Below are 27,950 nucleotides of genomic sequence, written 5' to 3' on the forward strand. Positions count from 1 at the left end.
TATTTTTTTTAATAATCTTATCTTTTAAAAAAGAAAAGATTCTTAAAAATTAGGGGCGTCAGGCGATTACATTTTTTAATCATAATTAATCGCATGACTTCACTATAGTTAACTCACGATTAATCACAAATTTTATATCTGTTCTAAATGTACAATAAAACAATTCTAGGTTTTCATACTCTTAACAAAAATGGGAAAAAAATAACTAATAGAAATAGTTCAAATTATTTTTGACGTCTATAGCCATCAATGGCAGTGAATGAGTTAATTTATAACACAAAAGTCAAAACAAAGTACAAACTAACTAGAATGAAAAATCCAAAATTATTATAACCCTGGACGTATCATATAAATGTAACATCCCTACATATGTGAACATGATTCCGAACATGTCTGCTTGTTGCTTTTTAGAAAAATGCCATGAAAAGAGTGTTTTCATTAATATAACGACCAAACTCGTTTGTCTCTGTTTACAGTCCTGTTAGCAAAAATATAATTCTCTTTAATTCGGTTCAATTCCTTTTAATTATTGTATGAATATTTATGTTGAAATGTTAAAAAATAAATAATGTTAAGACCCTGTAAGGGACTCCTGGACCCAAAGTTTGAGAAACCCTCTTCTATGTGATCAAGGGCAAAGAAATGTAGAAAAATTGGCATGCAATTGCTCAGCTGACTCCAAATTTTCCATCTGTGTAAATGAGAGCACTAATGGCTATTCGTATGTGCCTTAACAATTTGCTATACCCTTCCAACTAATACTAATTCTCTTCTTTTCTTTCAACGAAACAGGTCGAACATTCAGAATCGTAATCAGTCCGTTGTGTAGCCCGCCTCATAGACCGGCTCTCGGACAAAGTCTCTTGAGCTCCAACTCAGCCCTGACCCAGGACAAGCGCCATTAAAATGGATGGATGAACTTGCTCAGTTTCAATGATATCAAAACTGAAGAGATTGTGGAATTGCGCACGATGCAATTGGAGTCATGCTCCCCATGTGTGAGTTCATCGTCTCTGCTGGACAGGGAGTGGACACTTAAAGCTCTCTGCGGGAATGCTCTCGTGTGATACAAAGTCAGTGATTCAAGCATCCGCTGGGCTAGATGTGTACAAAAGTCCGTGTCGACAAATAGCGGAAAGCAGCTCCTCGTTGTCTTCCGCACAAGGCAGGTCGGCCACAGCCTGCTGGGCTTTGCTCTTCTGCAGACACAATCAAACATGGTCACGCGCTTGGAATTCTTGCCGGGATTCTCGCTTTCACAGGCCGGGACGTGGCGGGGGGCGGGCCGGTGGCGGGGCTCGTGCGGGAGCGGGGCCTTGAGGTAACGGGGGCAGGGTGCCGGAGGACGAGAGGGGCGGCGGCGGGGTGGGCGGCAGCTCGGGCGCGGCGGGTATGTGCAAAGAGGTGGGGGGGAGAGCCCGTTTGGGAGGCGGGGTGTTATAGGGAGGGGTGGACGGACGGGAGGGGGACGCGTCGGAAGGCGTCGGAGGAAGGAGGGGCAGGGTGGCGGAGCACGGGGGGGATGTGGAGGGGACGTTGGGGGTCGGTGGGAGGGTGCCCTGTGGTGCAGGTGGACTCCTGCAGGGAGGGGTGTAGATGGGCGACGGGTTGTAGTGGGGGTAGTGAGGGGGGGCCGACTTCAAACGAATAAAGTTCATGCATCTGCCCTGAAATGACAAAGTGGACCAGATGTTACACAGACGTTTACAATGCAGTGACTTTTGGTGTCTTTCCAAAAGGCCTATAAAAGCAGAAGAGCTTGTTCTTTTTTTTTTTTAAGGTTTTACTTTTGCACCCTTCTTTTCATAACAAATTGTTATTTGAGAAGATAGTAAAGGCAGGACCTGTCATTGTTTTGGAGTGCATCAGTAAGTTCAGTTTGGAGCAGGCTCAATGATTCTCATGTTGCTGGAAAATACAGTATTTTGGTCCAATTCAAACATGATTGAGTGCTTCACTTTTTTGTTCAAATTCCTACTAAATGCTGACAAGAAACCACTGTAGGAAAGGCCATTAAGGTCAAGTACATTTGCGTTTTATTTCACCATTTTATCTATGATGATAATTTTGTTTAAAAACAAAACAAAAAAAAGTTTGTCTTTTACAGTAAATAAACAAAGGATATTTTATTTTAGAAGTTTATAAATCCCCAGCACAAAATGTAACATTTACTATGATGTTTAGTGAAAGTTTGACGTATCGTCAAAAGTCATTGGTCAAATTGAAGAGATTGACATCTCGTTTGACCAATCAAAATCAAGTCTCTTTTTCCGGTTTAGCATTTAGCAAGATGGCTTTTGGAATGTCTACCATATGATCGATAAATAAGAAAAAACGTCAAAGGTAAGACTAATTGTTGTCATCCTTGTTTGTAGGGGCTTTTTATGTGTGTGTTGTTTGTTTTAAACGTACTGCTAGGTCTTGTCTTGGTGAAATGTCACCGTAGCATTGGCGAGCTAGCATAATGAGTCTTCTTTTGGTTTCACATTTTCTATTTTGTTGCTTCATGTTGAGTGTTTAGTTGAGGTTTTCCTCTTCAAGACAACATCTACTCGTGTGTGTTGCATTTAACAGTGTGTTGCGTAGAAGCAGACACCTGCTTCCAATTACAACACTTTGGTTATTTGTCTTCTTTATTGTGTACAATTTCCTGCCAACGTTTCTTAATTCATCAACCTGGATTCGTTTGATAAGTAAAAATTCTCAATGATGTTTCCACTCAATTATGTTGACATTACACACATTGAATGTCATTTCTTAATTCAAATGGAATGTGTGTGCAAGGTCAATGCTTGTAATGGGAATTGAGTTTTAAGTAGATCTTATGCAGTATTGTAACTTTTAAAGTGTTGTAGTTTCTGTGTTCACGTGAATGTTTGTGCCTCGGTGGAGGTCTGCGTTCTCTAGGTGCTCTTGTTTTGACGCGTTTGTCAACAACAGCAAGTTTGTTGAGCAAACAAACTAAAAAAGTGTGACAAGCAAAGTGGAAAACAGATGGGCATGCAATGTGTTCTTTACATAAAAAGCAATTGATAACTATGGAATATATAAGCAGTTTTTTTTTTAACTGGATTTGACTACAAAAACCGAGATGCCACTGTTAGATTGCATAAACACTCTTTTGTTTTGTTTTTTTAACCCACTGTACTGTGTTGAAATGACTCCCCTTTATCTACTTAATACAGCATAAAAACAGAGTTGATCTTTTCGGGCCCAGTAGTAGACGACATGTTACAGGAACCTGACATGGAGTTTGCCACTGATGGATCTCGTTAGTCCCACCGCGGCATTCATTTAGGAGGAGTTATAAAATGGAGGATCCTAATTGTAACCAGAGCAGCCTGTTTACTGCAAATCATCAAGGAGGCTTTTTCAGTGCCCCGAAGAAGGTCTGCAATGAGGAAGACACACTTGGGCTCAGGATGTTTGCTGTTGGTTTCATAAAACCAAAAGTCCCTGAGGTTGTATAAGTTTCACACATTTTAATTTATATTAGGTGAATCCTTAGTTCAGAAAGCATCAAAAGATTGTTTTGTGTTGTTCTTTGTTGCTATTTTTCTTCCCAAAAATGGTCTGTTGATGAGATTGACAAATTCGCCGAAATTGAAATTGCGTTACACTACTTGTGCTAATATTTAGACATGGTTGCAGCAAGTTAGCCACCAAATTGTCAGGTGCGCCGGGCACATGTCAAACCAAACACCATTGGTACGACGGAACGCCCAGCATGGCGCGGAAAGATTAATCTAATTCCCAAGCAAGCGCATTCAGGCTTTTCGTCAGCACGAAAACAGTTTTTTATGTTTTAGCGCAGCTGTGCTATCTATGGATAATAGAACCCAAAATGTTGTTTGCCATACAACGTATGTATTTTAAGGTTTATACTAATATAGGCAATTATAAACATTTGGGCGGTGACGTCTATTCTTAGAAATGTTCACTAGTCGCGACAAGTGTTGGTCCCTATGGATGACGTCAAAGCAGGTCAAATCAAATTTTTTTTTAACCATTTTGGAAAAAATGAGACATAATTAAAGTGGAAGTGCAACTTTGCTGGAAAAAAACGTGACTATGCAATTATAGGTTAATGTTGAACACCTGTTTGCTTTTTTTCCTTGATGACTTCACTCAGTAGGTGGACTTGACGACTGAATGTCGATTGTAGAACGTAATAATATGAATGTTTTGGTTGGTGAGTGCGTGCATATGTGTTAAAGCCACGCACTAATGCTTGAAGCTCTCCGGAGAAAGTGTTTAAGAAGCTAACTATGACAGGAGTGGCCAATATGTTAGCCATGCAGTCCTCCGCTAAGCAAAATGTTACTAAATGGATCTTCGAGGCATCACAGATGAACAGAATGATTTAATGATGATGATGATGAGTAGAATCTTAGCAAAAGGCAAGTTTCGCAAAAGCAAGCTGGTAATGGAAACACGATTTTCGGGAGAAAAAAAACCCCTCAAATATCGCAAGAAAGTTTTTACGCTCTCATGAGGTGGTTTTTGAGACGTGTCGAAAGTGTAATGGAAACACTTTTTGCGCATTCCCTAGAGCAGAGGTGGGCATCGAGGGCCGCAGTCCTGCAGGTTTTGCACGTTGCCCTTCTCCAACACAGCTGATATATGATCAGCTCATCAGCAAGCTCTGCATAAGCCTGATAACGATCCTGTTGATTGGAATCAGCTTGTGTTGGAAGTGAGAAACCTCCAAAACCTGCAGGACTCCGGCCCTCGAGGACCGAGATTGCCCACCTCTGCCCTAGAGTCATCGTCATGTGACCCCCGCCCGCTCACGGAGGAAAGGAAATAGGAAGTACGGGGCTACTCGCTTTTGTGTCGGAGCTGCCTCCGGAGGGGATAACAAGTCTTTTTAAGCACAAAACGCTTCAGTTATGGAGCCGATATGCCGCCTTCAACGCACGTACGTCCCATATCGTTGCATGAGAAATGGCCGTTGCCCCTGGCAACGAGCAAAAGAGCGACATACGGCGCACGTCGTCGTTGAAATCCATCCGTCCGCACCATAACGCGAGTTCTTAGCGCGCGCACACAGCAACACCAAATGGTTGAACCCGCTTGATGAGGAGAGGTAGATGATTTTAAAGTAATATTAACAACTCCGGGCGTCTGTCTTCCCGTAAATATCATGAGCACCCTCTACAGAACTGCGAGATCCCGCGAGACGGGAAATTACGAGAATTGCGCCTCAGAAGCGAAACACCGGCAAGTCGAAATGGTGACTTTATCGAAATAGTACAATATCGCATTTATTTTTGCGAAAAACTGTAATGAAAACGCAGCTATGGATGTGAACCTTCCGAGGATGTTGTTTTCCTGTAATGGATTTTGCATTTGTGTATAGTTTGGCCTTGTTTGACATACTGCGTCACAATCATTCTTGGAGACGTGTGTTTGCCTGCGTGCATGCAACCTGTATCACTCTACAATGAACAACCAAAAACATGTTTTACCCTGAAAGCTCGGCCTGCCATTCCGTCTGTTGTCCTTGCGAGTTAAATGAGAAACACTTGAGATGAAGCAATGACTCACATTGTTCCATACTCCCAGTCAGACTTGAGTGTAAACACAGCTGTGTGCCACCAGACACAGTTTTGTGAAAACAATCAAGCAGCTGGTATACATATAGTTCTTATGTGTATGTAAAGGTCTTTATATAGAACAACCTGGATTGTAATGCTGATTGAGTATGACATGACTCCACAACAAGAGTTAAATCTCAAATGTGAGTTGTTATTCTAAATATAAAGATTACATTACATTACTAGCTTATCAAGTGTAAGGGTTGTTTCAGTTGCCAAGGTGGTGAATGTGCCAAAATGTTGGTGCAAATCCCAGTAAAAAAAATACTGATAAATGTTGTTGTTTTAAATGCAAGTCTGTAAGGAGTTCGCCTCCATCTAAAGTCTGGCTGCAGTGCGAATGGATGCAGTGAAAAGATTTCTGCTGAAGTCGTCACAGCACAAAGCCAAATGTTTATTTCTCAATGGACGGTTGTGCGGGTGGGAGGGGGTGTGAAGATAACATTGCATTTAACTGTTGGCAGTTAACATGCAATCCTGGAGAGTGGAATCTGTGCAAATTATTGAAAGAATATAAAAAAAATGCAAAAATCAAAAATGGTATAGTAGTCAGCCAGCACAATATTTTTCCTACAGTTTAACCTTAACATAGATCGTTGAATACATCTAATGTTGTGATGTCGCTCATTTGTGCCAATCACTGCACGTAGCCTGCCGACAGTAAAGTGAACCGTTATCGCCTTGATTGCACATCTGGCCATTGAGAAGTAACATTTTTTCTGTGATGACTTCAGCAGACATCTTTTCCCTGCATGAATTTGCACTGCAGCCAAACGTTAGACGGAGGTTAACACCCAATTTACCAACAGTTCACCCATGAGGCTCTCTTTGCGTAGTGCTTCTCAAATTGGGGTCACAGGTTCCCTGGGGACCGCAAAATTATTTGCAATGCTGTAAATGATCATGTTGTGCATATGTATCGTTAAAATAATTACCTAAACCATATTTTGAGTAATTCTTTTTTCTTTTTGCCTTTATCATCTCAGGATGCTGGCCACCTTTGCATTTTGTTTGGTGGTGTATTGTAAAATTTTCCTTGGGCATAATGGGTGCCTTAGCTCACTGCAGTCCACCATTTTCATACAATCACTCAAAGCGATTGACGTTATCTGTAGTTTTGTGGAATCTTACCTTATCACCTGGATGGGGTCTCATGACAGACACACGGTTGTAAGCTTTTCTTAAAAGGGCCCACAGTGCATCCAGCTTGCTCTGTAGAAACAAAGGAGTTAAAATGTGAATCTTAACTCATTCACTGCCATTGACGATTATATACGTCAAAAAAATATTTTTAAGTATTTCTATTAGTTTACAATTTTTTCTACTTTTGTTAACAAGAGTATGAAAACCTAGATTTTTTTTATTGTACATTTAGAACAGATATAAAATGTGTGATTAATCGGGAGTTAACTATTGAAGTCATGCGATTAATTATGATTAAAAAATTTAATCACCCCTAATTTTTAATAATCATCTCGTCAGGCGATTAAATTTTTTCATTGTAATTAATCGCATTGACTTCACTAGTTAACTCACGATTAATTACAAATTTTATATCTGTTCTAAATGTACAATAAAAAAAAATTCTAGGTTTTCATACTCTTGTTAACAAAAGTGGGAAAACATTTTAAACTAATAGAAGTAGTTCGAATGAATTTTTTTACGTTTGCAATGGCGGTGAATGAGTTAATGACGCATATGTTGTAATGTAATAAGCTAGTTTCTTTGCTTCTTCCAGACATACAGTAAAAATATATCAAGGCCCTCTATGTCTACATCCATCTACATTATGTGTATTCACAGTTTTAACAAGCAGATAGGCTGAGGACAAAGGGAGGCAACACAGCTGTTTTTCCCTCACAAAAATGCTAGTCGCGCAGCCCCATTCCCTGGAGGTCAGTCCAACAGGAGCCTGGTTTCTATTAGCAATCTCCTGCTGGCTGGAAAGGAATGGTCACTCCTCTAACCGAATGCTGGCATAGCTGCGTCAAAGCAGTAGTTTAACTTGAATATATCGCGTGCCATTTTCACAAACAATTTTCACAAACAATTTTCACAAACAGATCTTAGTAATGTTTCTACTTGCATGGCCAGCTGCTGATTAACATTGATCCTTCGTAAGAGGCATGTTATAGACAAACCGGCATGCAAACAGTTGCTGTTATGTAACAGTGGAAACTGGCAAACGTTCGTCTGTTTGTCTCTGATCCTGATTGGGTTTTCATCTTGTAGCAGTTTATCATTTGCAAATCTTTCTCGCATCTCATCAGATCAGGTTGCATATTTTTTGTGATCATGTAGAAACAGATATTTATGTCAAATGGACAAAAGCATCTGAATCAGGTTGAAGTTTCTTGATCAGAGCATTCATTCTTGTACCTGGATGGGAGAGTACCACTTGTGGGATCCGAGAGGTTTTTGCATGCCATTGTTGAGAATGCGCGTGGGGGAATGCTCAAACTCCTGCTCAGGCATCTTCACTTTGGCATTTTTGGCCTTCTCCAGTTTTGCGCCTTCTTCAGTGGAGCCTTTCTCACCCCAGCGAACCTAACAAAGACCAGTTTGATGTATCTTACATTGGCAAAGTCCTAAGATTGAGTATCTTGACATTCTGTTCTTACCTCCATCCTTTTGATTCCCCCAACTCCCCGTCCTCCATAGTAGGAAGCATCTACAGTCGGCCATTTCTTCTTTGGTGTATCATCGTCCTCATCGTCCTGTAGGGTTGAGACAGGAAGTACAATGATGAGGGTATTTACAGTAAATCAGCCATTTTTCTGGCTTCATGTTGTAAATTTTTGCTTATTAAAATGTCTCTGTTGCTATGGTTGCATCATACCAAGTGTTGAGTACAATATTTCAATTACCTTTTTTAAAAAGAGTAAAATAAAAATTACATTAGGCTACATAGAAGGGTCAAAATATTACAAACCACTCTCACTCTGCAAACTATAACCACAATAATAAACATACAATATTGTTAAATTAATACCTCACCAACACTTTCAATCAAATTTAGGCTGATTAACATTTTAACTCTTTGACTGCCATAAACGTTATAAAACGTTTAGCATAAACCTAGGGAAGGGCGCCGAGGACGTTAAAAGACGTCCCCTATGTTTTTTTTTTTTTTTTTTCAAAAACGGGTGCAGGAAAGCCTTGGGCAGCTGTGCTGAAAGTATCAGGCAGATCTGATTAGTCAAAGACTCGTTTTGGCCCCTAGAGGGCAGCGATGACTCTCTTTGCACAAGGTTGGATGGGCCGCCCACCGTGGGCGTCAGTAGAAGACGTGAGGCGGAGCTAGAGTGTTGAGGAGACATGGCTGAATAAGCCCACAATGGCTGCCCAAGCAACCGGTTGCAAGCAGCTCACGCTTGAGCATTTTTTTCAAAGACGGAAAGCATCAATCAATACTAAAAAGCGCATTGATGTCAACGATGATGATGACAACGAGCTCTACGCCAAAGTTGGAAGCTTTGGCGTGACTGTTATGAACACGTAGTAAGCCTCACCGGCTAAGCGCGGCTAGCGCTGCTAAGGCCGGAAAACGCGCACAATAGCCGGCCGGGTACTTCTACACAATCGGACATTCGATCGGGCGATGGAGAGTTGGCATCGACCAATGCAGATTGATGATGATGATGATGAGGACTCCGAGCTCTACGCCAAAGTTGGAAGCTTTGGCGTGACTGTTATGAACACGTAGTAAGCCTCACCGGCTAAGCGCGGCTAGCGCTGCTAAGGCCGGAAAACGCGGAGCTGCACAAGCGGACATTCGATCGGACAATGAAGAGTACCCCGAGTCCAATGCATATTCATCGGAGGAGCGGGTACAGTCTGATCACGGAGAAGACACTGTTTCTGGACTACGATGCCACCATGAATGGAGTGGATAAAATGGATCAGAACATCTCCTACCACCCGGTATAGCAACTGAAGGACACGGGGAAGCGAGACGTAACGAAACCGTAACGTAACCGTAGCATGATCCTGATATTAGACTTGATGACACACTGCAGTATATACTTGCTATTCCCCGGAAAAAAACGGCCTGCAAGAAAGTGGCGCACGCGAAGAGGCAATCTGTTGTGCAAATGCTGTTGCGTCTCTTTGCACGCAGGAGAGTGTTACAAAAAGAAAAACTGTCGTTGAAACATCCACATATTTGTAAATAGCACCACAGTTGCACACATTTGTAAATAGTTTGCCAAATTGTTGTCAAATTGTTACACTGTTGAATGTAAATAAACTTATTTTGCTATCAAAAAACACTTTTTCATTCTTGGTGGTAGTGTTTTATAGAAGTAAAGCACTATTTAGGTGTTTGTGGCATCATTCATGGACAAAAAGAAGTGTCAAATTCACTAGAATGCATGAAATAATATCGTTTCACTAAAAGCTTGATTTCTCCATATTTTGGTCCAAAACAGGCGAAATTGGGTCAAACTAACCATTTTCTATTGTTGATTACTAAAGAACGGAATAAGGTAGAAACAAACTTTTTTTTTCTGATGAAAGATGAAAGTCCAATCTTTCATTTGGTAGTACGTGTGTTTCCATAGTCCAAACAGAACATTTTCTGTGGACCTTGAAAGATCAGTCAAAATGCTTAAATCGGCTGGCACTGGCGGCATCCCTTTTCTGAAAACGTCTGGCAGTCAAAGAGTTAATGGGGGAGTCAACCCCAAAATTTTCTTTACAATAATATGTTTTATGCAGCGCCACAAGTGTAAGAACGGTCTTCTGATTAATATTACAAAGTAGCACGATCCACCTGTTTATTCATCTCAGGGGCAGCCATTTTGCAACTAGCTGTCGACTGAAAATAACATCGCAGTTGCTCAGGTAGCAACCAATCATGGCTCACCTGTTTTCTGAGTTTGGTCATGTGACATTCGCAAGCTGAGCTGTGATTGGTCGTTACCTGTGCTTTAAACAACTGTGATGTAATTTTCAGCCGACAGTTGGCTATACTTCCTAGCAGAATGCTGGAAGACTGACTTGAGACTATAAATTAAAATCAGCAGTAAAACTGGGATGGGTTGGAAAATAGCAAAAGTCCGAATTTCATTGTCAATGTTGGAGGGAGTTAACTTGCAACACATTTAAGAAATTGGTGAAGACTTTCATTCCAGGGTGGGAGAGAATGAGAGCGCTCGGCCATTGAGGTTTACGATGTCAGAATAAACTAAACACCGGCATGGAGTCATTAGCGTCTGTAAGGGTGCCGCTCCTACCGAACTCTCGTCCGCAGTAGGTGGCGGCGGCTCATGGATGATCTGAGAAGGGATAAACACAGAGAAGACCATTCCACATCAGATAAAGTCATGAAAGCATGTTGAAAACGTTGTTGTCTCCGCCCATGGCTGAGGAAATGCTTTGTCCACTTCTATGAGCAAAGGACTGACCTAGAAATCTGCCTTGCACATTTTGGGAGGCAAAAACGAGCTTCATAAATGCTATATTATCTTTTTATTGATATGTTTCTGGAGCAGTATCCTCTCTGTGTGATGTAGTCATCATTTTCAGATGTGCATTGTTTGAGCTTTCTGCACGGCTGAAAAGTTACCAGCCTATGTGATCACACATTGCACGTACAGTTTAGTCTGCCTGGCACGGGCTGCACGCAACTCTCGTGCGTGTTTTTGTGTCATTTTTGCCGTCTACAGATGAGCTGTCAGGTTGATTATAAACCAAATAAAGACTGCAAATTAAATGCATTGCGTGACCTTGATTTTTCTTATTTGTGATTTTCCTCCATCCTTCTCAAAATCCTGGAGCAAGAACGACTCTCCATGGTAACCCGGCATCGTTTTCCTAAACAGACACGCATGGACTTCAAGTGCCATGAAATAGACAAGAACAGAGAGGAGGAAAGGGAGCCATGCTGTTGAAGTGGACATATTGGTCTGGTTGCTTCCAGCTGTGGTGCCTTTTTTTTTTTTTTTTTTTTTTAAAGAGAGAAAGGCTGCATTTGACTGTGACGAGATAATTTGTTGCAATATTCTGATGCTGGCACAGATGTGTTGTTCCATGCATATTACACTCTCCAGAGCAGCCTACTGCTTCAACAGTCACTTCACTTCTGGTGATTTATATTGCTATACTGTATTTTTTCATCAGTCTCATAAAAACAAATCATGCAAATTATTCAGTGATGACAAAAGCTGGGGCATATTCGAATTTTGACATTGTTTGACCACCGGGGTATACAGTAATACCGGCAATAATATGATATCATATTAGGTCGTCAAAAGTCCTGAAAGTGACGTTACTATTTTTAGACACTGCAGCATACCGTATTGTCATACTTCCCAACCCTTATGTTGACTGATGAAAGAAGTAAAAAAAAAAGAGGGAAAAAAAGGGATTTCATGAGAAAGTAGTATTTTCTCTTTCCAAGATACGTTAACATATGACAATAGTCATAATATGAGTGTACAGTATCTCAAATGAGCAGTCTGAGACCAGCAGCAGTTTTCTCTTGAGATACGTCATTCAATATTTTTATCAAATATTTTGTTCAATTAAATAATAAGTGGTTGTTTCACAAGAACAGACACATGCAAAAGTTGTCTGGATTTCATCATGCTACTTATTCTGACTATAGCGTTGATGGGCCAAAACTGTGACTATTTCATTGTTTCAACAGTCCGGATTTTGACTACGTTTGCGATCACAGTAATGTGAAGGTAATCTTGCAAAATGATAGCGGCACAGACTTAGAAATAAAAATACTAATTTCGGTTGACCATAACAGAGGTTGTATTTGCATTGTGTGATCATCATATTGTTGAATTGATTCCAACATAAATGAAAGCTGAATCATTATTTTATAGAGGAATCTTTTTTTTATTTTTATGGAGCTGTACAGTTATACCTAATGTTGTAATCAGTGAGAGTATTAGTACATACATCAAACAAGACAAATGATCAAAAAATCCTAAATCACCAATTACCCGTACTTAAACCGTTAAATTACCCAACGGCTTTGACTTCTTCCGTTTGTAGACCCCATTCTGCAATATGAGTCCAAATGGGTCACGCGCCCTTACTGGCACATAACATTTTCACAGTTTTATAAGTTAACGAAACAACTTGGGGTGGTGTTTGCCAGACAAGCGCTATTACTGCTACTACGCTATTAAAAAACAATTGTCTACTAATCTACATGAGAGGGTGAACTCACCACAGTGCAGCAGAGGGGCCAGAACCACCAGAGGAGAGCCAAAATGAGAAGCAGCATGAGGATGAGCAGCGTGATAGCCAAAATGGTCCCATCAGACTGTGACATATAAACACAGAGCGTCACACTATGTATAAATTCACTGTCCAAAGATGGAGCCTTTTTATTTCTTGCCCCTTCACTGAATCAACTTGATTTGGCTGTAATTGAAAAGACCACCATGTAATTTATTTGTCATGATTGGAGGAAATAAACACTGTAAAACCGCTGAATGGCATTCTTACTAGAATTCCGTCACCACAAGCTTAAAGGCAAGCTTCTCTGCTGGCAGCAATGTTGTATGTTCTAGACTTGAAGTCAACCACGCACATGGTTGACTAAGGAGGTCCAGATGCTCCTCACTTTGGGTCAAATAGAACTAGATGCAATCGTAAGACACAATGACTCGGTCTATTGTGTCTCTAAAATGTGCGAGACTAAGATATTAAGGATATTACATTTCAGAGAAACATTAGGTGTGTGAATCATCTTCACATAGTCATTGCACCGTTGTCATTTCTGATTGGAATTAAGACTGGGTGCTCTATTTTTGTAGACGGCGGATCCTGATTTTCATATCAGCGCAAGGCTTTGCCAATTTTCAGACCGATTTACCCAAAGCAGGGCAGATGCACTCGGTAGTGTGACAATTTTGTGGCAGAACGTCAATCTAAACGTTATACCAGCTCAGGGTAGACAGCTGGTCTAACACGACGCATTTCATTCATAAAAAAGAACGTTTTTTAAAAAAAAAGATTTGGTTGTAGTTGTGTGTTTTTAAATTCATAATGGATCTATCATGTTAGAGGACTACTTTTCGAGTCATTTTGTACTCACACAGCTCACTGTTGTAATGGTGACCGAACTGGAGATGAAACTGAGCCCATCGTTCATACTGACATAAAGATTTGCTGCCCTGGGAAGAAAAAAAAAAGAGGAGAGAAAATGACTCAACTGTCATGCTGGTGGCACTGTGGAAAAACAAAAGGGGTGCGGTGGTGAACTTACATTCCCTCATCCTGAAGCACAGGTGCCTGGCAGAGGAGATATGTATCCTCTACTATCAAAGGTTTCACCACTGAAATGAATGATGGAAAAGGGTCAGGGAAACAATAGAACTTGATGAACAGGAGTCAAACATTGCAGTCTTTTTTCATATCCACTGACAGCCGGAAGGCCAAAAATAACTCTCTAAGTGTAATAATGTTTTTCTGAAATTGGTTTGTTGTTCACAATAAGGCATCGCATTAAGTGAATGAAGGTTGGGCAATAGGAGAAGGGACTCCAGGAAAATGTTCGCAGAAAATAGTGACTTTCACAAGAAGTCAGTTAACAAATTTCTGAGAAGAGTGTTCCCTCAAAAAATCAAAACATGTTTTCAGTATGAAGGGAATCATAGAAACACCTCAATGAAACCGACAGCTTTTGTTTTTGAGGCAAATCTAGGTCTTGTCCGTTTCCAGCTGGCTCTTAGGAAAGCAGCTCCAACAAGCACTATGGCCAGGCCACTGTGTTTATTCTGGCAGGGGGAGAGCATACCCCAGAATTGAGGAAATCAACACAAGAGTCACATGGGTCACCGCTGATCCATGCTTGAAACTTCATGCAGGATGGAGGGATAAGCGAATAATCTTCGCCTCAATAGGAACTGAGCCAGATCATATATGATCTCACTCAAAGTTTATCCTTACATCCAGTGTGCTTTTCCTTCCATTAAAGAGAGATCAATGGGACTCAGAGGCTTCTCAAGAACAACTCCACGAATCCAGGGAAGAGCACACAGGATTTAGTCTGCAGAATTCCACCGAACTCCATTTTGCAAGAATATTCAGATTTCAGAAAAAGTTCATTAGAACGACGACAGCGCTCTGCAAAAGTCTTAAGCACCATTAGATGTTGTGGAGCACAAATATTTACCAAGGCGGAACCGTTTACAAAGGTAAAACAAAGCTCAGTGAAGACATTCACAATGTTGGCCAGAAGGTACTTATGTACCTTTATAAGTTCTAGGAAGCCCCACAAGTCTAAACACGGTATTCTGATTAATATTGTGTTTGAGGAATACAAATTAAGAAAATGACATCACAGTTGTACAGGGCTCAGGTAACGACCAATCACTGCTCACCTGTTTTCTGAAGGTGAGCTGTGAGTGGCAAAATGGCTACCCCTGAGATGGATAAAAACAGGGGGATTTTGCTGCTTAACCCATATTCCACAAACACAATATTAACCAGAATGCCATGTTTAGACTAGTGGGGGCCCATAAATATATTATTGTAAATAAATTGTTGGGGTTGACTATCCCTTTAAGATATGATTCACTCACTTTTCGTAAGGGTGTCATTAATGCGAAAGCTGCATAGGACCTTGTCAACGTTGCGCGCATGGAGGAATCCATTTCCTCTCACAACAACCTGGAATGACTCTGGTGAAGGAGAAATAAAACACAAAATCAACAGCTGGCGATGACCCAAAATGCTCAGTGCCAAGTTTATGATGCTCAGCGTGAAGGGGAAACTCCGCTTCCTCACCTCCTGCACAGATACTGGAGGGTTCAGCTGCCAGAATCTCAATGCAAGACTTTTTCAAGATCTGAGGAAATGAGAAGGGGGAAGCATCAATATGGAAGCCTTATAACAGGAATAACTTGGCATTCTCTTCAACATTTTTACAGTGTCAGTGTTTTTTTTATGCTAATCTCTTGCTTCCTGTCTTATGGCAAATGTCAGCACCCACTTGTGGCATTGATATGTTTCTTGTCATGATTTTGCTACTTCAACTGTTTTTAAGTGTTCCAAAAACATGCTTGCTCCTTGAAATTCAAATGAGATGATAATGCACTGCAGATGACAATCCTAACTTATCAGGCAGCCCTGCTGTCACGGCACACTGCTTTTTATTTCCTGACAACAATGAAGTCACCAGAGAGCCAATAAGCTATTTGATCCTGTTCGGCCAAACATGGTCCTCAATGATCAAAAACAGCAAAGAAGTCACCGTCACAGCAACTTTTTTTCTGGAATTCTGTCAAAGGCAGAGTTTCACGAATGTAAGCACGTAAAGTCCTTTAAGTCTGGTATGCTTTCTGATGGGTCTAACTATGAGGTCATAGAGTGCAGGTATTATATTTAGAGGTGATTTTTTTTTTGTGGGCTAACAATGTGATATAATTTATTTCCACACAGGTAGTGTTTGCGTGGACAAATGTGACATACTTACGGAATCAATGACCCCTTGCAAAGCCTCAAATCCATCATTGACAGGGAACACGTGGTCCTTACTGTCCGCAATCTTCGCCAGCTAAAAAGGTGAGCAATGAAAAACACAAGTAAGCCACTTAGTTCTTTAGTCATTGTTCAGATTTCTACATTTTAATACCTGACCTACATTTGTTAACTAAACAAATGACAACATACATTACAGGAATACAAGGCAGGATTCAATTGAGCAAATGATGTACAGTATTTTATATAAATATACTTGAATCATAATCCTTAAAAAGTTATTTTAGGTTAATTTTCGTAATGTGTGTCTTTCTGACTTTTTGTTCCTGGTAACTGTCTGTCCCAGACATCCTAACCCTATTTTTGATGGGTCCGGTTGGCATATGCACATTTTTTAGTTGGGCGCAGAGTCTGTGGCGGGGCAAATGTGACGTAATCAAAAGAAAGAATGTAATTACCGGTACTTTCTGGTTGTATTTCAGTTGAGGAAATATCTCAACTAAGTAATAAACCAGCTGATTTAATTGGCCAATATGAGCTGTTTTATTTCATTGTTGATGTTTTGTTGTTGATTTTTTTACACACCAACACATTACAACATCAGACAAAGATAATTACATTCAGACATTGACCCCTCCTTTCCAAAAAATTGTAAAAATTGGCAATTTTTTGCTATTAACACCCCCCCCCTTACAAATATATCATATAACATCATGCTTCATTATACGTTTTAGAAAAATATATGTGATTTTAATATTTGCACACAAGAAGTTATTAATTGCTGTTATCGAGCACAGTTAATTAGCTTAATCTTTAAAATACTGCTTTAAAAAAAATTGACCTATTTATTACAGCGAATGAGAGAGTTGAAGGATTTGGTGAAACTGCATTTGCTGTAAAAGAAGCTTGACTCTATGACAAATAAATGTGAAATGTTTTTCATTTTTGAGATTTATGGACTAAAAGTTGATGTAAAAACCTGAGTCTCATTGAAGTCCTTCACCCCGACGCAGTAAACGGTGGCCCCCAGGCTCCGGGAACGATTGGCCTGTCAGGTTGGCAAAAATTGAGAACACAAATAAGACAACATTCCTTGCAGTCGCAGCACATGGATTCCGTTACATCTTAGCAATTTACAACATTTTGGAAACACACAGCTTTGTATTTTGTCATGCAGCTAACTGTTTTACGAGACATGCAACGACCAAGACCATATTGAATAATAAATCATTGTTTTAATTAAGTACTATTATTGCCCTGGCTGGCCACGTGTGTCTGACAACAGAGTTCAACACGTCTCACCTGCACTGGGCTCTGGCAGAAGCTCGTACATACATAGCAGTAAACAGCAGGATGATCAAAGCAGTTACGTGGCGCCGTTTAATGGGGTTAGTGGTGCTAGTGGTGCAAACTGACACGTTTCACCTGCTTGCAATTAGTGTGGAGGAAGCCAATTTGTCTCTCTGACCTCTCGCTCGGCATAGTAGAAGAGATCCTCATGCAGCTCTCCATCCGTCAGAGCTATAATAACACTGGCGGTGCGATAACCTGCGGATGTAAACCATGTGATCAGATCCTTTAAGAGTAAATATATTATATAAGCGTATCTAGATAAAGGTGCCAAACCTCCCGTTCCAACCCCCCATTTATGATCATGCAGATACAGGTAAGGTAAAGTAAGGTAAGGCAGAGCTTCAGTTTGTGATGATGCAGTCAGCTTCTCATTCAATGTGACTTTACCTGTGAGAAATCTGTAATTTTAACCACAAAAAAATGGAAACATGGATGAGTCATGTTTTTTGGTCATGATTGGTTGTAAAAAAATTAATAAATAGATTTTTTTTTTTAAAGTCTTTAAAAGCGGAAGTCACACCCCCCTCCCCAAAAAATAACTAAAATAAAATATTGACAATAATATGTTCTATGCAGCCCCACTTGTCTAAATATGGTATGTTAGTGTGCGGCCATTTTGCCACTTGCTGTCGGATGAAAATGACATCACACTTGCTCCAGGCTCAGTAAACAACCAATCACAGCTCAGCTTCAGAAAACAGGTGAGCTGTGATTGGCCGTTGCTTGAGCCCTGAGTAACTGTGTGTTGTCATCTCCAGTCAGACAGCAAGTGGCAAAATGGCCGCCCCCTGAGATTTTGCTGCATAACACATATTCCACAAATGTAACATTAATCAGAATGTCATGTTTAGACTAGTGAGGTCACATATGACATTATCAAGAAATGTTTAAGGTTGACTTCCCCTTTAAGATACTGAATTTCTAAATAATTTGAATAAAACTGTTTCTCACAATTCCATACACTGTTTTAAATTATTTGAGATTGAGATATTTTGGTCTTTTATGGACTTTTTACCAAGTCTGTAGGGGTCAGTAGAATCAAATATTTGCTACTGTTGGATTTCTTTCCCCCAAAACAAAAACTCTATTAGTTTATAAAAGTCACTTCCGAGTGTCCGAGGCCCACAAGCTTCACAGACCATCTGACTCCTAAATACTTAGCATAGGATGATTTTATTGGTCAACTTTGACATGACAACATACCCACATAGGAGAGTAGAATCTTGTAATACAAACCTTCTGTGTTACCATAGTATATCTGCTCACTGGCCTGAGGGGCAAACACAAGGACCACGAGCTATCAAACAACCACACTCTGCACGAAAGCAACATCTGTTAAATATATTGGGTCGTGTATTTACTGTTCACGAATGATAAAAACAAACAGAGATGCTGCTGCTCACCCTCAGGATGCCCTCATGCATGAAGGTGTCTCCTCCTGGATGAACTCCCTGGAGCTCCTCTAGACCTTTGCTGATACGTTCTCTGAGGTGGCACACACAAAACGACTTCATATCATATATTTAATTGTATTCAAGATTCATTTATACTTTTGAAAATGACACTCGCATGTAGCATGGGACTTTTTTTCTTTTGATATTTGTATGTTGAATGTGTTTCTACATGTTTTCTTAATTTCTATACATATTCTGAAGCACTGTATTGCATAACACGTATTTATATTATTAGAGTTATATTTGCCAAACTATCACGATGAGTTACTCCATTACTCTCAATTCAACTGCATATCGTGATACTAATGGATGGTTTTAAGTTTAGGGACAGTCATACAACATTTGAACGCATCGACTTAAGAGAAAAAATCTGATACAGTTGAAACCATGAGAAAAGGGCACCTAACAACATTATTATCATTCATACATACACTTATGTATTTATTTATATTACAATAAACAACACAGTCAATTAATACAACTATTAAAAAACCCTGGGCGGTTCTGTGACCCGTTTTGGGCTTTTTGATGGTTCTGACCAGGCCATTTAAAAAACAAATACTGCCCACGGATTAACAAAGGAGGTGAAGGGAATGTACAGTAGATAAAGTCTACACACCCCTGTTCAAATGGCCTGCTTCTTGAAAATGAGACTAAGATAAAAAACTATTTTTTTTAAACTCCACACTTTTAGTTTATCTGTAACCTGTACAACCCAATTGATAAAAACAAACAAAAAAACCTTTTAGAGAGGAGAAGTTAAAATAAAGAATTATTCATGAAAGAAGAAAATTGAGCTGCAGAAAAACAACACTATTTTCGTACTGGGCAAAAGGCACGACATCTGGTCTATTTATGCAGGACTACACACTACTACAAAGCAAGCAGAGAATCTACAGTATTATATTTGGACTAAATAATGGTCAGAGTTACAATTCAGTTTGATCCTTATCATTACCTGCTTTAGACCAGAACCAAAACATCCAAAATAGGTCATATGTACCCACCTGTCCTCCGTCAGGCTCATTAAAATCTTCCCTTCAGTAGAGAACACGATAAATGACATCCTTAATTGTGGACTAAAGCAAAGTAGAAATAAACACTGTTAGATCAGTAACCATTTCTGGAAGGCTTCTGCTGTGCATAAACACTGATTGGATTACCTTATAAATTTATGGGCTAAGTGCTCAACAAAATTGTAGATTTCAGTCCAGTGGTCCATGACACTTCCAGATCTACCAAAGGGAAACGTCACATGGTTAGCTTGTTACACATAATCTAAAGGAAAAGGCAGCCGCTTTTTAATTGAATGCTGTTAAATTAAAACCAGAGTGCTTCCACAGAAGCAAATAAGCAACAGTTTGGAGCTTTAAGCCGCTTTGCCCTGAGGGATTACATTGTTATAGCGCTGCTCAAGTTACGGTTAACATCCTTATAATGCACCCTCAATTAACAAAGTCTGTTATTCTGATCTGAGAAATGACCCATCATTAAATGTCCATGCATACCGCCCTGTGATCAAAACGACTTCAGTGTTGATGTTGATCAATGTTGTTGTCTTTACCCCCTTATGGTGAATGCAGTGCAAGTTTAATTTTCCTTCATGTTTTTATTAGGCTGTAAAGCAACTGCCATAAAGTTCTCCATATCCTGTGCAGTTACAAAATAAACACAACAGCATCACAAAGTGGAAGGAAGTCATCCATCATTCAGATACTAACAAATATCTATCCATAACTGCAGTGCATGACTATCGAATGAATTTGAATAGCTTTTCTGAAATAAAGAGCAAATGTGCATGCTTGTATTGCGGAATCACAGTTGATGTCCTCATTTCAACGTTGCTTTTATAACCTCTGATTCGCCACTCCTCCTTCTTACCAAACACCTATTTTTTCCATTGTTACCATGACATAAGTTCCAGTGCGAAAAGGCCAAGACAACAGGCTGAAAGATTAAAACATCTGGAGCCAATGAAAGATAGGCTGCGAAGACACCGAGAGATGATGAGGCTAATACAGGGCCAAGAGGGTGGGGGCAGGTGGAGGGCACGGTTGCTGCACGTTGAATACAACCAGAATAAAATGCAATGTAAAAATGATAAAAGGAGGCAGCAAAATGATGCATTCCATGAAAACATGGAATGTTATGTCGATGTGCATAGACTTTGATACATGCAGGATTCCCACATGGGAAATCAAACATTTACTCAGACAACTGGACAACGCAAATTTCTGCTCTGTACCTCCACAACATAGTGAGCGTCTATTAAATGAATCCCTTTTCAACAGCATCAATCACAACTACTATCATTCTAAAGGTAGATTTTTTTAAACTACTTTTGTAGTGAATCTCAATAGATTGCACAGGTGTACCTAATGAACTGTCCTGTGAGTTTGGTGCATGCTGAACCCACCCTAACCATTCCCATAGAACAGAGGTGTCCAAACTATGGCCTGGGGGCCATTTGTGGCCCGCCATCCAATTTTTAGCCGCTTGCGGCATATACTAATAAGAGACTGACTAATAAATTACATTTGACATGGCCTGCAAGGTTAGTTAAAAAATAGGAGTGGAGTCAGGGTGTCAAAAATAGGTGCCACTGCTGGTTTATACATAATAATAATAATAATAATGTGGTGAATAAAAATAATTCAGTTTTAGAAGCAAAATGTGTTTCTTCCACTTTCTGTTCAAGTGTGATGTATGAACATTAATGATTATCAAGTAACTGTTTATTTTTATTTATTTTTAAGGTCAGTTTACTACAGTTGTATCTTGTGGTGGTTCTGAATGTGGAAATGGGATTTGATCGCTGTTCATTGCAGGGGTGAATCCAGTCTAGTGAGAGACCGGGCCGAGGCCACCCAAAAATCTTGAAAATCATGAACTATTTGCCATATTACTTCTAACACAAAGCTGTTAAGTAGCACTTAAAAAATAGAAAATATAAAGTAAATAATAAATAATTGCTTTATTTATTGAGTTCAGTCTTTTTTAAAATAAATTTAAGTCAAAGTATTTCAAAGCGACCCTTGCATCCTTCTGTTTTTCTGTATGTGGCCCTCAAATGAAAAAGTTTGCCCTGTCTTAAAAGCAACATTCATGCGCGTATGTGCAAACTTATTGCACATCAATTTAGGATTAAATGTCCCCCACATGGTCTGTGTTATGTTGATTATGTCAAAAAACAACATTGTGTTAGAACACTAATGGTATGTAGATATACGGTGTGCCATGCTAAAATGTAGTTTGGAGCCCATGACACTACTGCAACATCAGTCCATCCATATTGCTGACATGGCATGACAACAGGGGCCGTATATTGAAAACCCAAAAATTTCTACTGACTTTATCGCAACATGCATATTATTGAACATTAAAAATCCCAATAAATACCTTATTAATATGCTTCAAATTCAATGGGTCTACTCTGCATGCTATAAGATTGTATTTTCACTCTTTTACAGAATGAATTCATATTTTCCTCATTGTTTGAGTTCAACTCACTTGTCCAAGACAAAGTAGAGGTCAAAGCCTCCATAGCACGAGGATGATGCTGCCAGCCTTCTGTCATGGTCGGATCCAGCATAAACAAGAGAAACAACCAGTGTGGCAGCAAACAAAGCTGAAAACCAGGATTTTCTACTCCAGCATGAAGGCATTATTCCATCTGAAAAATCCCGCACAGGTCAAGTGAGAACCTTTTTTTTTTTATGTGTCAATAAAGATGGAGCCAAGACAGTCCTCCTTGCATATCCCTCTGTCAGTCCTTCACAGTCATCTGCGGCATCAAAAATAAACAATAATCCAAAGCAGGAGTGTAACTCAAGGAGTGAAGTGGAGAAGTGAGCGAGTGTTGTGGATTTGAGTGGACTCTCTCATCAGCGGGTCCAACAAAGATGATGCAAAGGCCTTCTCGAGTCGCAACCTCCCACTTGAGCCTTTTGTTCACCACATGGCTTTGCAAACCAGTGATACTCTGACTTTTTAACTCTCACTATTTACATTTTTTCCCTCCCTCACTGCCTTAAGGTGATGGAAGCAGGACAATGGGAACTCCACCACCAATTAGTATATTCTGCCCCCTAGAGGTGATACATGACAGAAAGTGGTGCGATATGAAACCTACACAGATCTGTCATTTTACTCATTGTATGTTGCAATATATTACTGTATGTAGTAGGCACTCATATATGCTGTTTTTATATACTTCCTTGCATTACAATTTCGCAATTGATTTAAAAAATAAACAAACTTCTGTTCTAAAATACAACAGATGAACAGAACCCCCAAAGTCAACCACTGTAAAAGTCTTACAATTTAGAATAAACCCCCCCCCAAAAAATGAAAGAAAGAAAAAAAGAACTTCGGTGAAAGAATTCTCTCCTCATTGAAGCAATGGACTTTGGATCGTTGTAATTTGATTTCTGATGATTATTTTGATTTTTAAAATGTGATTACATGTTGTTTGACTACTATAACAATCCGTGTAGTTTGTGTGATGGTCAGAGGTAAAAGCAATGCAAACCGACGTTTGCTTTCACCAGCATTTTAATTGCGTTGCATTGGGAAAGTATCAGAAATGCCCGGATGTTGGCAATGCTACTGCTTGTTGCGTTGAAGTGTAAAAAATAAATAAAGTGGTGAAGTGTTGGTCATACCTCGTAGACGCTCTTTACTGCCTCCTACAGTCTGGGAGAATATCGACCACAGCCGCTGACACGTACTACCATTGCGACCAACCAATCACAGCACGCACAGTGCACCGTGCGTGACAATCCCGCCTCCCTGTTTGTTTGCTTGCTTGGGTTTGTTTGGATTTGCGGGAAACCATGACGGAAAGTCAACACGAAACAGACTTGGTGCCGAAAAGAAACTCCACCTCCATAGTGTGGACTTGGTTTGGCTTTTCCCCGGAGGACAAGGCACAAACCAAAGTCATTTGCAAAGTTTGCAGAGACGCCGTTCGGACGTCGGATGGCAACACAACGAACCTTTTTAATCATGTGCGGAGACAGCACCCAAACCACTACAACGACAGCCAAACCAAACGGAGATCAGACACATGGCAACCAGAGGCAGCCGCTAGCTCCAAGCTAACACAACCCACGGTAACACAGTCAGTTAACAAGGGCACCCCATATGAAAAAACAAGCAAGCGGTGGAGAGAAATAACGGAGGCAGTGACTTATTACCTTGCTAAAGACATGATCCCCATTAAAAATGTGGAAAACGAGGGATTTAAAAGACTGTTTGAAGTCGTAGACCCGCGTTATGATCTGCCTAGCCGTAAATTTTTCTCCAGCACTGCCATTCCACGTCTGTACTCTGAATGCCGTGAAAAGATTGAACGCGAAGTTCGGACTGTCCGTTTTTTTGCAACAGCAAGTGATCTGTGGTCCAGCCGCACTTCAGAGCCGTATTTAAGCCTGACGATTCATTATATTCACGACTGGAAACTTTGCAGTGCGACTCTCCAAACAACATACATCCCAGAAGATCACACCGGGGAGCTCATAGCGCAAGGGCTGAGGGATGCTCTTCAGTGCTGGGGGCTGAAAGAGGAGAATATGACCTGCATGACCATAGACGGTGGGACTAACATGGTGAAGGCCTTGGAACTCAACAATTGGACTTGTCTGCCGTGTTTTGGGTATATGCTGCATCTAGCCATTGGTAAGTGAACTAAATGAATTGATGAAATGCATACATTTAGGCTGAAGATGCATAACTAAACAGGGTCACATAAAAATCTAAACATCTTAAACCAAACAGTAATGGTAATTAATTATTGATTTATTGCTGCATGTTAAAATTGCACTTTATTAAAATAACCCAAACTAAGAACACAGAATATACATGTGTTGTGTTAGTCTATGATGTAGTCATCTTTATTTATATAGCTCTTTAAAACAGCCAAAGCGCTTTACAGAAACACACAACACAAACATACCATAAAACGTTAACAGAAATTATAAGCTTTTATCAAAACAACTTGAACTAGGAACATAGTCATTTATTTTGTCAGCCAACTCTTATAACCTAAGAACACAGAAAACGGTAGGACTGGGTATCGATTTTAATTTACTCAATCGATAAAATTTTGATTTTTTTGCGATTCGATTCACTTCTGTTCAATCCGATATTGATTAATTATGGAACATACATTTTTCTTAAATATCAAGGACATGACAACAACTCCACAAACATTAACTCATTCATTGCAATAAATTCATTAAAAATGTATATATATTATTAAAAATTAGGGGCAAGAGGTGATTACAATTTTTAATTGTAATTAATCGCATTATTTTTTTTTAGGTTTTCATACTCTTGTTACAAAAGTGGGAAAAAATGTTAAACTAATAAAAATTGTTAAAATCATTTTTTGATGTTTATAGCCGTCAATGGCAGTGAATGAATTTTAAAAAAAGAGAGAAAACAATTATTAAAAAATCAGGGCGTCAGGCGATTAAAGTTTTTAATCGTAATTAATCACATGACTTCACTAGTTAACTTGCGATTAATCACAAATTTTATATTGTTCTAAATGTACAATTAAAAAAATCTAGTTTTTCATACTCTTGTTAACAAAATTGGAAAAAAAAGTGTTAAACTAATAAAAATAGTTAAAACAAAATGTTGACGTTTATAGCCGTCAATGGCAGTGAATGAGTTCAATTCCAAATTACATTTTGCGGAGGCAGTAACTGGTTAAATGATTTAGTATATTAATGAAACTAGCATGTGTTATGATCACTTAAGTGCGACACAAACATTGACATTAGCAAAGATGAGATGAAAATATTTTCATAATTCTAATTCAATAATTGTAAATGCAAATTAAAAAGATTCTGAATTGTCTTAAGTGCAATAAATCAGGTCTTTCATAAATGTAAGAAAAAATACTTTTACATTCATGTTAACAGTACATTTCACGAAAACGGTAAGACACAAAAAACGTGGCCTTTAAAATTCTATTTGCTTATGAATTTATGGGAAAAAGAGATATTAAAATAATCGACTTGTGGTTTTATGAATCGATATCAGGCTTGAAAAGGAAAATTGATTCAATATTGGTTATTCTATATTTTTTTTATACCCAGCCCTAGATAACTGTGTCTATCAGTCTATGTAATGTACTGAGCTATTTTATGAAAATAACTCCACTTAATAAACTAGGAACACAGAACACAGTAATTCATTACATTAACCTATGATTTTAAAAACATTGAAATGTTTTATATAAAAAATATATATATAATTACAATCAATTTGATCATCTGTGTAATGAAAACAATAAACATAAACATGCTATTAGTTTGATTTAATCTATACACCTAGTGCTTAACATATTGTGTGTTCTTCTTCTTTCAGAAAAAAGTGTCAAAGATCCTCGTGTAACACGTGCAGTTTCTGTCTGCAAGAAAGTGGTGAGTGCATTCTCCTTCAGCTGGAAGAAGAAACAGGATTTGAGTCAAGCTCAAACCGAAATGAGACTACCTCAACAAAAACTCATCAGAGAGTCGCCAAGCCGATGGCGCTCCAAACTTGCCATGATTGAGAGAGTGTCGGAACAAGAAAAGGCCATTTCTCATGTCCTGCAGGACGATAAGACGAAGCACTTGATGCCAACATGGCAAGATACTGATGTAATGGAGTCCATAAAGAAGGCCCTTTGTCCGCTGAGAGATTTCACAGATGCACTTTCAGAGGAGGAATATGTTAGTGTTTCCTATGTCAAGGCGGTGCTGCACCTGCTGAAAGTCAACCTCCTCAACCTGGACGATGAGCACAGCGAGCTGACAAACAAGATGAAGACGACTGTCCTCAACTACCTCACAGAAAAATACCAGGATCCCGCCACTGATGCCTTGCTGGACATGGCATCACTTCTTGATCCCCGGTTCAAATCCCAATACATTGACAGTGACAAGAAAGAGAGAGTACAAGCCAGAGCTGCGTCCGAGTTGGAGTCCATGCTGGATGCGCAAGCACACCATCAACCTCCATCCACATCATGGAGTCCCGACATAGAAGAACAAAGTCCACCAAAGAAAGCAAAGAAGAAGACGTTAGCCGGATTTTTCAAAACCTCAGGTGCTGTATCGTCAACTGCCACCATGTCTGCACCCCCAACTCTGAGAGAGGCCATCGATGGGGAACTGAAGGCCTACCTGTCCACTCCAAATGCAAACAGCGAGATGGATCCTCTTAAATGGTGGAGACTCAACGAGGGAAACTTTCCAAGGGTCGGCCAACTAGCCCGAAAGTATCTGTGCATTCCAGCGACGAGCGCTCCCTCCGAACGAGTCTTCGGCACAGGTGGCAACAAAGTCACTTGCCAAAGGGCTACTCTCAAGCCAGATAAAGTTGACAAATTGGTCTTCCTCGCTAAAAATTTGTGAATGTAATCTGTCATATTAACGTTATCTCCTTTTAGGAGATAAAAGCGTGAAGATGTCTGAACAAAAACATTTTTAAAGCAGCTGTATTGTTCACTGAGGTTACAGACACTGTAGGTAGATCCGATTTGTTTTAAATTGTTGCACTATGAGACAACCAGTTGCTTAAGTTTACATTTTTGTTTTACCCTTTAAAATAACGCATTTGGTGAGTTGCCTTGTGTTTTTTAATAACCTTTTGTTTACATTTGTTGCACATTTGGATAATAATTGCACTATTTAAATTAAAGCCTGTTAGTTGGCTTAAAATGTCTGTTTTTTTCTTTCTTTTAGTGTTCTATACATTTTAAATATGTTTTATTTATTTTTATTTTTTTGCTGTGGCTCAAGAAAAACCAAGTGATCTGATGAAGGCTGTGCCGAAACGTCACATTAAATGTGTTTTGGACATCTGCCTGGTGAGTGTGATGCCGTTTTTTTGATTTTTGAAAATGCTAATCAACAAATTTTTGGGAAGTATTATGAAATACAATTTTAATAGTAATTGCAGTTCTATTTAGTCCTAGTGTGAGAAAAGAGAATGGATTGTGTTTGTTTTGACAGTTTTGCTGTGTGGGACTTTTCTAGGAAGATCCCATTTGTGAAGTCATCCCAGATGCTCGCAGCACTAGAGCAGGCTGGGCAAA

The 27,950-nt window shown here is 39.6% G+C and overlaps 2 protein-coding genes across 7 annotated transcripts; one reads left to right on the forward strand and one right to left on the reverse strand.

Moving 5' to 3' along the window:
• Positions 1-24,367, reverse strand: antxr1a (ANTXR cell adhesion molecule 1a). Of its 2 annotated transcripts, none has more exons than XM_086075882.1 (18): positions 24,055-24,367; positions 20,020-20,091; positions 19,864-19,935; positions 18,806-18,887; positions 18,639-18,672; positions 17,518-17,597; positions 17,029-17,097; positions 16,045-16,125; positions 15,357-15,417; positions 15,152-15,250; positions 13,834-13,903; positions 13,663-13,741; positions 12,790-12,885; positions 10,838-10,879; positions 8,222-8,317; positions 7,980-8,147; positions 6,732-6,812; positions 1-1,667 (listed from the first exon to the last, which is right to left on the reverse strand). In XM_086075882.1, exons 1-18 carry the CDS (start codon positions 24,075-24,077, stop codon positions 1,257-1,259), a joined length of 1,716 nt encoding a protein of 571 aa, XP_085932008.1. In that variant the 5' UTR covers positions 24,078-24,367; the 3' UTR covers positions 1-1,256. The 2 variants fall into 2 exon arrangements, with proteins under 2 accessions (XP_085932008.1, XP_085932007.1); XM_086075881.1 differs by lacking the exon at positions 24,055-24,367 and adding an exon at positions 22,367-22,910.
• On the forward strand, positions 2,263-27,935 carry LOC147173945 (E3 SUMO-protein ligase ZBED1-like). 5 transcript variants are annotated; one of them, XM_086075878.1, is made up of 6 exons: positions 2,263-2,343; positions 16,011-16,133; positions 18,812-18,892; positions 22,327-23,970; positions 24,327-24,535; positions 26,237-27,932. In XM_086075878.1, the coding sequence occupies exons 5-6, from the start codon at positions 24,430-24,432 to the stop codon at positions 27,265-27,267; spliced, it is 1,137 nt and encodes a 378-aa protein (XP_085932004.1). In that variant the 5' UTR covers positions 2,263-2,343; positions 16,011-16,133; positions 18,812-18,892; positions 22,327-23,970; positions 24,327-24,429; the 3' UTR covers positions 27,268-27,932. The 5 variants fall into 5 exon arrangements, with proteins under 5 accessions (XP_085932004.1, XP_085932006.1, XP_085932001.1 ...); XM_086075880.1 differs by having other exon boundaries at positions 22,327-24,512; positions 26,237-27,935; XM_086075875.1 differs by having other exon boundaries at positions 22,327-24,535.
• The last annotated feature ends 15 nt before the right edge of the window (positions 27,936-27,950 follow it).

The sequence above is a fragment of the Leptonotus elevatus genome, chromosome 5, assembly GCF_054856555.1.
Source record: "Leptonotus elevatus isolate MCC_2025b chromosome 5, RoL_Lele_1.0, whole genome shotgun sequence".
Classification (NCBI taxonomy): domain Eukaryota; kingdom Metazoa; phylum Chordata; class Actinopteri; order Syngnathiformes; family Syngnathidae; genus Leptonotus; species Leptonotus elevatus.

Excerpts from the sequence above, each read along its gene's own strand:
- antxr1a (XM_086075881.1), bottom strand. The coding sequence starts at position 22,521 with ATGCCTTCATGCTGGAGTAGAAAATCCTGGTTTTCAGCTTTGTTTGCT. Across the intron at positions 18,673-18,805 it reads TGCATGAGGGCATCCTGAGG|GCCAGTGAGCAGATATACTA; the intron begins GTGAGCAGCAGC and ends TTTGCCCCTCAG. Across the intron at positions 1,668-6,731 it reads GACCCCATCCAGGTGATAAG|GGCAGATGCATGAACTTTAT; the intron begins GTAAGATTCCAC and ends TTGTCATTTCAG.
- LOC147173945 (XM_086075875.1), top strand. The coding sequence starts at position 23,692 with ATGACGGAAAGTCAACACGAAACAGACTTGGTGCCGAAAAGAAACTCC. Across the intron at positions 24,536-26,236 it reads TATGCTGCATCTAGCCATTG|AAAAAAGTGTCAAAGATCCT; the intron begins GTAAGTGAACTA and ends TTCTTCTTTCAG.